The 13,961-nt window shown below is 41.2% G+C and overlaps 1 protein-coding gene across 4 annotated transcripts in view; it reads right to left on the bottom strand.

Moving 5' to 3' along the window:
* The window catches only part of CORIN (corin, serine peptidase), a 217,928-nt gene that overhangs the window by 58,844 nt on the left and 145,123 nt on the right, over positions 1–13,961 (bottom strand). For all 4 annotated transcript variants that reach the window (XM_015249997.3, XM_015249999.3, XM_072944469.1 and 1 more), the window contains exons 9-11: positions 12,440–12,559; positions 9,150–9,257; positions 1,139–1,370 (exon numbers count right to left, since the gene is read on the bottom strand). In XM_015249997.3, coding sequence (XP_015105483.2) covers positions 1,139–1,370; positions 9,150–9,257; positions 12,440–12,559 — 460 coding nt within the window. The remainder of the gene's footprint in view (positions 1–1,138; positions 1,371–9,149; positions 9,258–12,439; positions 12,560–13,961) is intronic.

Below are 13,961 nucleotides of genomic sequence, written 5' to 3'. Positions count from 1 at the left end.
AGAATTATGTTCGCACTAGCCAACATGTTTGACTCTCTCCATTTGTATAATTTGTCCCATTCCCCAAGTCATTTTGAAATTTTATTGTTTCCTGTCCCAACTCTATAGATGCCCCTGCCTCGTCGACCATTTGCTATTTGGTGTATAATTTATTATTTTCCCGTCCGTTCACTCTAGTGATATTATTGCTCTTACTTAAAGCTTGGAGTGACTTCTGATCCCAACACATGGTTTCCATAGTTCCCACTCACATTTAGGCAGGAACATCTGATTTTTCACCCCATGATGGAAAGCAGCCCTGAGGAGAAGGGCCCCCACCCTGCACACGTGCACGTCCCCTGACTACAACCCCTCCCTGCGGCACAGAAGAGGGACCACACCGCCACAGGCAGTTAGCTGTGCTCCTGTCCTATCCCTGGAGCTCCATTCAGTCTAGGCTTATAATCAGTCAGAAGCACTCAACATTGATGTACATTCATTGAATCTCACAACCACCCAACTCAACAGCCATCACTATCCTGATCTTACAGGTAAGGGAACTGAGGCTGGAAGAACCGAGGAAGCTGTCTCAGGCTACAAGCAGCTGCAGGAGAGCCAGGGCTTGAATCAGGAGGTGGGCTCCAGAGTAATACTCTTAACCTGCAGGACATCCCTCATATCCTAAGTCCAAGCCACACTCTTGACATGCTGTCCTGTATTTCAACCAAGCAGGCAGAAAAACAGCAATGTCCATCCCCTGCCCAACCTGTGAGGCTCCTTCAGACCACTCTCTGTGCAACGTCTCCTGATTTTTGATGCCATCAGAAGGCAGCATTTGAAACACATCCCCATTGTTGGAGAAAGAGACACACCATCTTCTTCTGACTCACATTTTAAAAAACACTTCTTGATCCACCAAAATGAAACATGTGATTTTACTTGACTAAAGGCCATGAACCAATACGAAAGGCAGTTTGTAATTCTCACTCAGATATTCATGGTAGAATTCCTACTTCTTTGTCTTTTAAATACATGATTTGTTAAACACAGAGCTCGTTAGCAAAATATGTATTTTGTCAAAACTCAGACTAAGTCTTCATTCCGTTGGTTCTCCCTGAAGGAAAATGAGGATGCTTGAGGGGAGACCCCAGTGTACTACCTGCAAGGGGGGATACGCTGGCTTGTATTCACGTCACACTTTGGTACCAAGATGGTGCAAGCGAAGAACATGAGATATTTGTAACAGTTGGTCTGAACAAGTGCAGGGAAGAGAGAGGACTCCCAGCTGATGGATGCTTCCTTTTGTGTCCTGTGGCCAAGGTAATTTGGGTAACTTGTATGGTTGTAGGGCAAATTCATGCAGAGTTCCAACGTAATTGTCTCACACTGACCTAACAAAAAACACACATACACATATACATATTACATAACTGTTTAATTTCACATGTAAGACAATTTCTTAAAAGCTTACAAAATTGAAGTCTATCTTACCCTCTTTCTTTAAAGTAGCTAAGATAAGAATGAACTATATTCAATACCTTGCAATAGCCTACAATGAAAAAGAATAAGAAGAGAAATATATTCATGTATAATTGAATCACTATGTTGTATCCCAGAAACTAACAAAACACTAAACTGACTATACCTCAATAAAAAAATAAAATAAAATAAACTGGACCTCACTTAAATTAAGAACATCACCAGTATATATACACAATGGAATACTACTCAGCCATAAAAAAGAATGAAATCTTGCCATTTATAACAACATGGATGGACTTTGAGGGAATTACTATAAGCAAAATAAGACAGATGGAGAAAGACAAATATTGTATGATTTTACTCATATGAGGAATCAAAAAAAAAAGAAAATCAAACAAAACAAAACAGAAATAAACTCATAGATACAGAAAACAGATTAGTGGTTACCAGAGGGGAAGCTGATAGGGGATTAAGGAGTTGGCTAAATGAGTGAAGGGGACTAATTATATGGTAACAGATGTGAATTAAACTTTTGGTGGTGATCACTCTGTAGTGTTTACAGATAATCAAATTATAATGTTGTGTACCTGAAAGTTAGGTAATGTAATATATCAATTATACCTCAACTTAAGAAATTTAAGAACATCTGTTTACCTAAAAGAAAAAAAAACGAAGAGAGTGTAAAGTATATGTACATATAATCTAGAAAATGTAAAGAACCCTTATACATTAAAAAGGCAAATAAAAATAATATAGTCATGGAAGTGATATTCATTAAAAAAAATCAATGAGCTTGGCTAAATAAGCAATTATATGACTTTCTAATACATGTTTTATTATTGTTCAGTGTATAATGCTACATGATTTAAGGGCAAGAGGAGGCGGAGGTCCATTGGCTATCCATTACCAGTGAGATGATTCCTCACCCTTTATCTTGGCATCCAAGGCTATTTCATACTCCAAACCATAGCCCAACTTTCCAGCCTCACCACCAGTGACTATCTCACCAGCAGTATATTCTTAGTAACACCAGACGTTTTAAGAATTGCATGCCTTTGTGGGCCCTGTGAGCTTCTCTTTTATCCCCTTCTTCCCTTCACACACTTGTAAACACCCTTCAAACACAATCATGCTTCTAGCTGCCAAGTGAATAGAGCACTTACTGCCTGGAATCATCTTTTTCATCCTCCCCATCAAGCAAATTCGTCCTCTGTCTGCAGCACTCAGCACAAACACCACTTCCAGGAAGCCTTCCTGGCCAACCACCCATCCCCGCCCACTCCCAACAGGAATCTCTGCTGAGAGCCACAGAGTCACCTGCCATGCAAATTGCCCTCTGCTCTATTCTTGACTGACTTACTTGCCCACCCCCACCGAATTCTGAGATTTTTGTGAAATGAGACTTTATATCTTGATCTCAAAGCCTATATCTAACACAGTGCAAGAATTAAGGAAGGAAGGGGTTGGGGGACAGTCAGCAATGTAAAAACATTTCAAATGTAAAAATACTGAAGAATAAAGCCCCTGCCATTAAAGTACTCTAAGTCTTCAGAGAAGAAAGACACAGGTGAGGTATACGCGGCATAACGTGAACAGGCCAGGATCAGCGGTATTGAACAAAATGCTGAGTCCAGGACGACGAGGTGGGCAAGAGCAGCTGGTGGAGCCTTCCCAGGGTAAGTGGGGTTTGAGTAGGTCTTGCAGTACAGAGGCTTCCAGCTGCCTCTCTGTCTGCGGAAGATGCGCCACATTCCGGGTGAACAGAAGTAATCAAGGGAGTGGCTTGGGGGAATCAAGCCCACCGAAGACTTCACACCTTTTTAAGACTAATTATTCAAATTGAATTTAATGACTTGACTAAGAAGTGGTACGCAGGCAAGCTGATTAGCAAGAAGGACTGCAGTGAAATATTAAAACAGCTCTGGGACTATTTCTCAATTTGAAGAATCTGAGGGCTTTGCGGAGGTGTTGCTGATGAACTCTGACGCTGGCCAGATTAAAAACTCTCCTGCACCAAGTGTTTAAGACTCAGTTTACTGGGGAAGAAGGAACACTGGAAAGTGGGCACAGTCTTGAGGATGCCGGCAGGGTGGAGAGAAAAGAAAGAGATGGACGAGGTGTGGGTGGGATGGGCTCAGCTGGTCACTTCTTCCATTCGTGAAAGAGGAATAAAGTTAAGGTGTTTCAATTTCAGATTACACACAAAAAAAATGCATATTCTTTAAAACAATAAAAACAATACAAAGATGCACACAGGAAAAGCCCATTACCTCCCCACCCCTTTTCTCTTAACTTCCCTCAAAGCAAACAGGTGGGTTTAATCCTCCCATGCCTTTCACTTGCTCATATTGATACATACAAGCATTTACACACCCAGGCAGAGATTCGTCTTTGCTTTTGCGAAAGTAGAATCGTACTACTCCTGTTCCTCTTCAACTTGCTTTTGATGCTTAATTGCCTATCATGACCATCATGACAAATCAGTAGATGCAGTTCAAACTCTATTTTTCCGAATTTCTTTAATATATTTATAATTTTACAAAAACTGGGATCACTCACACACATTTTGATGTAGTCTTTTTTTCCCTGCATACGCCTTTTCTTTCTCTCTCTTCCTCAATCACCCTATCAAGTTTTTACTTTTCGTTGGTTTATTCCATTGAGATGATTAGTAGACATATCACATGGGTAACTTTTCTCTCTTTTGATATGTGGTGGATGTATCAGTTTTGATTTGGGATAAGACAGAATCTTTAAGCGTTTAGAGTCAAGGGAGATGAAAGGAGTAAGTTATGATCATATATCATTCTGAGATCTTAAGTGAATGTGGTTAAGGTTGATTGAATCTTGTTTTGTTCCTTCATAAAGGCATTCTTCAGAATGCTAAGCAAAATAAAATCTCAAGATATCTGGCAGCCTCAAATTCTATGATTTATGGTATCAGTAAACTTTTTTAATTTCAGAGTTTGTTTGTTTTAGTTTTAGGATGGTCACTTTACAACATGTCAGTTTCTCGTGTACAGCATGTTTTAGTCATACATATTCATGTATTTCTTTTCAATTCTTCTTCATTTCCATTATAGGTTACTACAAGATACTGAATATAGTTCCCTGTGCTATACAAAATGAACTTGTTGTTTATCTGTTTTATATATAGTAGTTAGCATCTGCAATCAATAAACTTCCTAAGCTTAAGCATTAGACTCACTCATGACTGATTTACAACAGCCACTAGAGGGCGATCTCATCACAAACATGTGGGAACATTTTGCTGTTGCAGGGCCGTTTTCAGTTTGAAAGGTATCCTGAACACAGACAAGGTTTATTAAATATCTCTTGAAAAACTAATCCTGATGGAGTCTGCATGATAGACCACCTTTCAAAGTCTGAAACAAGATTTGTTAAATTCAACCTAAAGACAGTTTGTTAACTAAATGATATTACATCTTTATCGTGATGTAATACCTCAAGCCTTTGGAAATCATGTACTATGGTGGTTATTCACATGGGAAGACGTCATTTTCAACATCCATTAGCATATATATGATTCCAAGATTCACTTTTGCATCAAACTTTAAATCTCTCTTTATCATTATTATTTTTAATAACTTGAAGAGCTATATTACAAGGTGAACACCCTTGTAGTTAACCCAGGTCAAGAAACTGAACTTTGCCAAGCATCCCAGATGCCCTCCATATACGTCTTATGTCAACTTCTCCTTCCCCTACGAAGAACCTACTGAGTTTCAGAGTTATCCCTTCTTTACTCTTCTTTATAGTTTTACTATCTGAGTATACACCACACCCTAGACACCACAGTTTAGGATGACCCATTTTTGAAAACCTATTTTGTCTTTCAAGTCTCTTACAGTGTTTGTGTTCCCTTTCCACCTCTTGATGTTTTCTTAACTATTGAAGAAACCAGGGATTTGACCTGCAGCGTGTGCTGGAGGTTGGATTTTGCTGATTGCACGCTCATGGTGAGGTTGAACACGATCCCCCGTCCTCCTGGTTTCCCAACAGCAGCTGAATCCAGGGGGTTGATTAGGTTTCATCCCTTTGGCAAGACTCAAGGTGCTGCCCTGTTCTTTCCTCAGAAGACACATCTACCTGATTGCTTTTCATGATGTCTACAGCTGCACGTCCATGATCAGTGACTTGACCCGTTAATTCACTTCATTACCAAATGAAGTGTTCTAATTCAATCATGTATTTTTCACTTGTTAGTTGGGAATGCTTTTAGAAAGAGATCATTCCTCTCTTCTATGATTTGCTCCCGAGAACTAAAGCCCTTAAACATTATGTTTGGCTTTTTTGTTTTTATAATACACCCTTACACTATTTGTTCCTTCCAACCAGAGATTGCAAAGGGAGGGAAGGAAATTGACAGGCCACTGGGAAATTATTCAAAGGTTCGTTTCTTCCTAGAAATAACTATTCGATGGCAGTGGGGGAGTCATACTACCATCTTCCCACTCATTATGTGACTTTGGTTTTCTCTTTATGTTCTTCTTTCCCAAGGGTCTCACTGTCTAATCAGCTACTTCATTCACCATAGATGTTCTTGCCAGGTTCTCTCCGGATATATTTAACAAATCTTTGAACACCCCTGACTCTGCATGCCAGATACTGGGCTAGTCATTGGTCCCCATTTCTTCTGTGCTATTAAAAATAAGTGTTGAAGAAAAAAGTATAGAATAAACATGTAGACCTAAGGGTACATGGGACACTATGGGAAACCACGAGGGTCCTTGAGGTACAACAGCCATGCCGGCTTCACACAGCCCTGGCACTCGAGGGCACAGGGATGTGGGGAGAGACACACGCCCGGGAGCTGCTCTCACCACCAGGCTCCCCCAGCTGTGCGCACTGCACACTATGCAACGGAAGTGATGGGTCAGCCCCTCCACACCACAGTGAGGGGGAGTAACAGTCCAGGTCCTAACCCCTAAGGCAAGGATATATCTGCACTTTGCCTCCCAGCAGGGTGCAAACATTTTAAAGATTGTGGGCTGGAGTGGATGTGGTGATACTGTGATACTTCAAGCCATCAGTACACAATCATCTGAAATGTGTAATTTAGGCTTCTTAAAGAAAATTTTTAGGCATTACTGGGAATCTGAGATAAAGCATGGACCTACTCCAGTAAAAAATATGAAAAAACATAAAGATATTTCTCACGTCCAATTTCAGGAATGTCACTACCCCCAGCATTCTAGTCATGAAGAGGCCACTAAAGCAATGACTCTCAACCTTGGCTGCAAAACGTCACCTGGGGAATTTTGAAACTACTGATGCTTGGGTCCCACCCAGTATACCTTCAGGGACCATTAGAAAGTTATATAATAGTTTATGGGATGGCAAGAACCACTGTCTTCAAGGACAAGCCACCCAGCCACTCCAGTGAGAGGCTAACTCCACCAGATAGAATATCCAAATTCTCCAAACTCATATTCTCCACTGGCAGGGAGCCAGAGAAAGACAGTGCTGCCCAGTGCCCCAGAATCTAAATGACAGTGATCTCTGATGGTGACGAAGGTCTCTAAATAATTCATCACATTTTCAAGCACATGAAGAGTTTTCCTAGAGGAGATGCTACTTGTCCATGTTTCCAGAGAGCCTAGTACACATACCACCCTGAAGCTCTTTGAAAAGCATCTTTATTCTCAACTGGAAGTTAGACATATACACTGTTTTTAATAACACAGAAGGAATGGGGACCAATGACAAGCCCAGTACCTGGTACTCAGAAGAGGGGGTGTTCAAATGTTTGGTGAATATATCAGAGAGAACCTGGCAAGAAAACCTATGGTGAATGAGGAAGCTGATGAGACAGTGAGACCCTGGGAAACTGAGTGCATTTGAAGAACATAAAGAGAAAATCAAAGTCATAATATGTAAGCGGGAAGATGGCAGTATGTGTCCCCCATTGAACAGTTGTCTCCAGGAAGGCTAGACTCATGTCTTCCTTCCTTGCCATTAAAGTGCCCAGCACCCATCCCAGTGCCTGGGACATCATAAGCACACTATAAATATTAGTTAAATATACATCTGACCCGAGTTATCTAGTGTCCTTCCAACAATTTCTCTTTTTTTAATGGGTGATTACATATTTTTAATCTTGAAATATTTTAAGTACAGAGAAAGAAAGTAGGATAACATAGGCCAGTTACTCCCCGCCTAACTAGGACACGGGCTAACCCTACTGTTTCAACTTTTTTTAAAATCTTACAGTAAGTGCCATTGCACGTCAGACAACCCCCAAAACTTTAATAAATTACACGTGTCTGAGACAACACTGCCATTGTTCAAAATTCTGCATCCCAAGGTCAAGGTGAAGTAAAAAATAATTCTGAAAGAGTTCCAGGGCAAACTGGGAGATACGCAAAGTCAAACACTACATGTATACACCTACATACACATACACACATATACACATACATATGGACACACATACACGTATATTTAATCAGTGTAGAGTGAGCAAAATGACCGTGCATCTTGGTGGTCAGGCTGCTATCTATCGGAACGGTTCTCTCCTGTGGGAAAGGGAGGAGGGCTGGCTACTGCACTTCCAGCCAAACAGCTATTAACAGCTTGTGAAAATAAACAAAAAAGCATGTCAGTCTCAGTTTTTAATTGGCTGTCTCCTTCACAATCCTGTCCAGCTCACTGCTCTCACCCCTTGAAGTCCCCCAAGGGGTAACGGCCCGCCTACAAGCTCTACATTGACCCAGGAAGGTCACGGAGTAGAACCAGGATCCGAAAGCGTCAACAAATTCCAGGACCCAAACCCTTCAGCCTTTCGGCCTCCCAGCCTCCAGAGGCCCTCACTGCTAGGATCTGTGCCAAGAAGTCACGCCTTCTTGCCAGCTGAAAGCTGACAGACGTGCTTCTAAATCTCAAGCCCAAGCACAGGGAGGCCAAAAATTAATTATCAGAAGTGAAAGAAGTGAGCAGAAAATGAAAGCAGAGCCCAGAAGTAAGAAACCATCACTTGAAATCAGAGCCTTTAGGGGTTTTCATTTTAAATTTCCCACAAGACTTTCTGCTCCTCCTACTCATCCCATCTTCCCCTAATCCTTCCTCCTCCTGCAGCCAGTTTAGAGAGAGCCACCTGTCTGGACCACTTGGAGCAGTTCCACTGTCACAGACACAGATTAACATCATGGCCACAAGATCGTTACGATAGACCAGCAAAGTTCCTGGAAGGGTGAGGATAAATTTTATTATGAGAACAGATCGCCAAAGCTTCACGTGGCTGTTTAGATAAACGTCATATTTGCTTCTTGGATTAAGTTTCCATTTTTGAAGCTGGGCTTTAAAAAGGAAGAAAGATAGCATCTGCCAGCTGATGGAGCCAAGAAAATAATATATAGGAGCCGACGCTAAATGGAAAGTCATGGTAATGACATTCAGCAACATGGACTCATCGCCCATGCATGAGGACCCATTTGTTTATGATTTAAGTTAAGTAAGGCCATTTTGCTTCTTTTCTGCTACCACGTGGAAACTTTAAAAAAAAGAGATCATATATATATAATTTATATATATAATAAATATATATACACACACACATACGTATCTTGGAGGGATTCCAGGCTTCAGCATTTTAATGTCAATGCAAAAGGGAAAAGCTGAATGCATATCCTGATGCGGTGATTGTCTTTGTCAGCGGCTGTACTTACTACAGTTATTCAGACTGTTGCCAGGGTCACAAGGAGCGCTGCCACCACATGAATCAAGGCAGGAGTTGTACAGGCATCTTTGGTCTCCTTCTTGACACGGAGTCTGACCTGCAGAGACGGGAGAGGCACATCACTTTGATCAGCACCTGTAAATTTCTCGCACAAGGATCTGAGGGATCTGGTGGAGAGGAGGAATGACACATCTTTCATTTCCTTCCAACTTCTCCGAAAATATTGAACACATGTTTGAGTAGGTATTTTTTGGATTAATTTTCCTGGTGACTAAATACAGCACAGTTATTCCAGAAGGATTCTGTAGGTATGAAGAAACGAAGAGGCAACCGATCCTCAAAAAAACAGGCTGTTGTTGCTTTTAATGGAAAAGATCGCATTTTTATATTGACATGGGTGCAGACAGTTGCTTACAAAATAAAATTCCAGTGATTGCAGGGAAAGACCAATATTTTAAAGACCCATTTGATCCCTACTCTAGTCTTCCCTCTAAGGAAAATGCTTTTCTTAATAACAAACAGGGCATCAACACAATAAGGAGGCTTTATCACAGTACGAGTCTCATGCAGCTGTTATCCGGATTTTCTGTGTGTCCTTGGAAAGTATCCTTGGCCTAGCTGCAGTGACCTGAGAATTGGGTTTCTTGTTTCCAAATGAATGACAACAGTAATGTCAGCCTAATGGCTTTTCCTTAAGGTATTTAGAGAGGAAACTGCTTTTCCCACTGATTTCCTGGTCATTTGTAGATTAAATGGATAAGGTAATAAATTACTGCCCATTCACTTTCCAGCTCTCCCCCATTATAGCCAATTACTTTCAGATCCATCATCTGGAATCTAGAAAATCTCGCAAGGCATTTTTAAATGTAAATAACAGCATAGTATACATACAATCATTCTTATCTATAATTCTAAGACAATATTTATTATGCTGGGCTCTTTCTTTCTTCCAGCACCATTAATGTACAACACTATAAATCATAGCCTTGCAGAAAAGAGATATTGCTCCCCCCAATCTTTTTTTAATGTTACCAGGTCAAACTTTTTTTTGCAAGGTAAGTTCAGATAATTTCCACGAAATCCGTCTCTTACAGAAATTTTATGAGGACAACATGAACTTCTTATTTCTGCAGATATTAAGTGCCTGCGAGGTGACAGCTTATATGGCAAGCTTGGCCCTGAGCGTTGAAAGATAACAAAGCCCGATCATTCCTGCTCTGATCAGGGACACGGTCGTGAAGGGAATCTTACGATGCTGTGTGGTCACCGCTCCACTGAAGGGACCCGTGAAAAGCAGGAAAAGCAAACCAGGGCAGTTTAAGAGTAAAGTGTCTCAAAGGAGTTTTTCAGGCAGATGGTGTAAGTTGAGGTAAGAGGGGTGGATGGGTTTCCCCAGGAAATAGCAGGATATGCAGAGGTCTAGAGTAAAAATGTTCACAGGCTGGAATCATTGGAGGTTAAGGGAGACTCACCAGGAAGGCTGAGAGAGAGGCTGAGGGTTGGGCCCCAAGCCCTGGGAGAAGGGGTCCCTGCCTCCCTCCTAGCCTTGTGGAGCAGAACCAGCCTGTGATCACTCTGACAATTATTCAATTATAATTCACTCCCCTTCACTCTCAGCTCTCTAATGACAATGGCCTTCTCCCAGAACTCTAAACTACCTTGCTCCTTCCTGCTGTGGGACCTTTGGCCAAGCAGTTCCCCGTGTCTGAAATGCTTTCTTCCATCCCTCTCCCCTTTGTTAATTTCATTCTGTCTTCAGGTCTTACCTCCAATGTCTCCTCCTCAGGGGGCTTCCCAGAAGCCCCTTTCCAGGGAATTCTCACCATACATAGCATCCTACGACCCTGAATTTCCTCCTGACCCATGTCACTCCGCAGTTAGACAGGGACTAGCACCATTATTTGTATCATGCCTGTCTCACCCCCAGGAGCCTGCCAGCCCCATGAGCTGTTTCGCTGGCACTAAGTTTCCAGCACCACGGTACACATCTATTTGGTTAAATTCACTAGCCTGAATAATATAAGGATGCTACGAGTTTACTTCGCGATCCGTTTGATCACATGACTTTCTTACATCTTTCACACACATGTAAGGAAATATTTACAAATCCTGCTCCTGCATCGTGAAGAATCCAAAAGTATTTCAAACAGCAGTGAATTCTGTAGAAAAGAGGAACTATCTGATCAAAAGGGAGGTGCTTGGCTGATATGCACATAATCACTCATGGCTAGAAAAGGCTCTCCTGAATTTTAAAAATCGGTAACACGAAGCACTCCTGATCTAGTTTTTTCATGTAGTAAGTCTGTGATGAAAAGGCTCTCCTGGAAGTCTGGAATGCTTTCTCATCAAAGCCATTCTAGTGATCAATATTCATTATGAGAAAGGTAATTTAGTTACAGGTGACCAATCTCATTAGCTGATTTGGGAAACACACAGCCCAAGGCATACTTTTACACAGTGGCCATGCGGTAACAGCCAACTCACCACATGCTAACTCTGTGAAGTCGCTGTCATTATTCTGAGATTACAGACCCAGAAACTGAGATGCAACAGGCTAAGTTACTGGCCTGAAGTCAACCAGGTGGTGGGTACCAGAGCTGGGATCTGAACCCAGGCAGCTGGACTGCAATATCCACATTCTTAACAACTAGGCTCTGTAGGTAAGAGGCAAGGTCACTCAAACAAATGTAGTGATGTTTAAGTCGAGGGATATTTCCAGCCCTGCACGAAGAGATGCTTTCGTACAAACTGGGGCTTCAAACAATCAACGTGGAACTTTCTTTCCTGACATAGACACATTTTAAAAACCAACTTATTTGGTGTACTTTTTCTTCTGGGGTCTCACAGATGATCTCAGACTCCTTTTAAAGTGTATTTAAGAATATTGCTTGGTAATGTGAGGTGTTAAACTGCTTCTCTGCATGTGGTTATTTTAGGGAGCCATTACATTTAATTTCAGAAGCCAGTTCCTTCTAATTGGAATCTAGTCTAATTGAATTGACTACTATACGCTACTTTTCTCTTTGTCATGGTTTTTCCCCCTAACTGACGCTGCCCAGGCAGCTTAAGTGTCTAACCTCTACCCTTCACCCTTAGGAATTATTTTTACTGTGAGCTGCATGAGAATTATATTTACAAGAAGGGGTTCCTGGCTGGCCAGAGCTGTGAGGCAATCTGGAATGATTTACATGGGAATCCTACTTAAGCACTTGGGTAACTTTCAGCGATTTGCTCTGTTCCCAGGGAAGGTCTGCCAGTCAGGACCGGTTCAGGACTTACCGTCATCACTGCAGCTCTCCTCATCACTCCCGTCCTTACAGTCCTCATCTCCATCACACTGGAAGGTGCTGGGGATGCACTGTCCGTTTCTGCATTCCACCAGCCCCTGGCTGTGACATGCTAGGAAATGCCAAAATGACATGCACTTTAATTATCTATACTTCATTCAGTCTGCAGATCATAGAAATGATTCCCATTTATCTGGCATCACCAAACAATAAAGTGTTCTGAATATCTGACTGTTCTGCTTAAATGAATGAATAGATCATTAATTTTTTCGTTTCAAGTATTTCTGGAATGGAAAGTTTTCTTTCCAGAATTTCTCTTGACTTATCAAATAGCACTTACGAAAAACTAACTTTTTCATGATCACTGCATGGTAAAACATAGTATTTATGACAGTAGTAGTTATACTACTAATATAAAAGCTACAATTAAAGGCTTACTTCATGGCAGTAACTATGTTAGGAGTATTACATGTCTCATCTCAAATCCTCATAACAAACTTGCAAAGCTGATATTATCAACCTTGTTTAGAATAAGGAAACTGAAGCTTAGAGAGTTTAGTGTGTCTCTTAAAGTCTCAAGACTGTTGAAAGGTAGGGCCAGGATGTGAAGGCAAGCTTTTCGAACCCTAAACCCCAGCATTTCACCTAGTGCCCCAATGAAATGGTGCATGTGAAAGAATGGCATAGAACTCACCTCAAAATAAACACTTAACTTCAAAACTTGTTTATGACATCTGACATTTAAAAGGGATGGTCTAGTGGCCATTAACCTTCCAATTCCTGAAGGTTGTCTTAATTCTATACCTATTGTCTGTTAGAGCCTCAGAGACCCATGTATCATGTGACCGCAGCCTTCACTGAGTTTATGTTTCTATACACACACACACACACACACACACACTCATGCATACATGAGCACCATCTCCTTGCTTTTCCAAGATTCATCAAAATATAGTCCACTCTGTTCCACTCTGTCCACTAAGCAAGGACTCAGGTGATGTTCCAGTTCAAATTCAATTCTGGAAAGGAGAGAGCTGGGCATTGCATTCACTAACTAATGTTTATGACTTTTCTTATGTCAAAATAAAAACCATGCAACCCACATTTCTATTTTTGCCTCAAATTACAGGCAAATTAAATAGTCAGTCTCACATATATCTGCTTTTTCTAATTTGATTAGACAGCAAAAAATGGAATAAAAAGTGTAATTAGTTTGAAAATGTATCATATTCACTCTTTCAGGTCAACTTTACTCTCTTTTAACACCTACCTGCCTCTGTTCAAACATTTTATTATACTCTACTGAGTATAGTGCTATTTCTAGGGGGAAAAAAATGACAAGTAACACCTGATTTTATTAGGGAGTGGTATAACAGCTACCAGGAGACGCTTTACTCACCCAGAACCACAACAAGCTCTGAAGTTTTATTATTGTCACACACTGTCACTCTCTGACCCCTGAAGGCTCTCCTCTCTCTGCCAGGTCTCTCCAAGTTCTCCCACAAATGGCACCT

This window comes from Vicugna pacos, chromosome 2 (assembly GCF_048564905.1).
Source record: "Vicugna pacos chromosome 2, VicPac4, whole genome shotgun sequence".
Taxonomy (NCBI): domain Eukaryota; kingdom Metazoa; phylum Chordata; class Mammalia; order Artiodactyla; family Camelidae; genus Vicugna; species Vicugna pacos.
The sequence above is the reverse complement of the archived record's forward strand: the minus strand, read 5'-3'. Positions and strand labels throughout refer to the sequence as shown.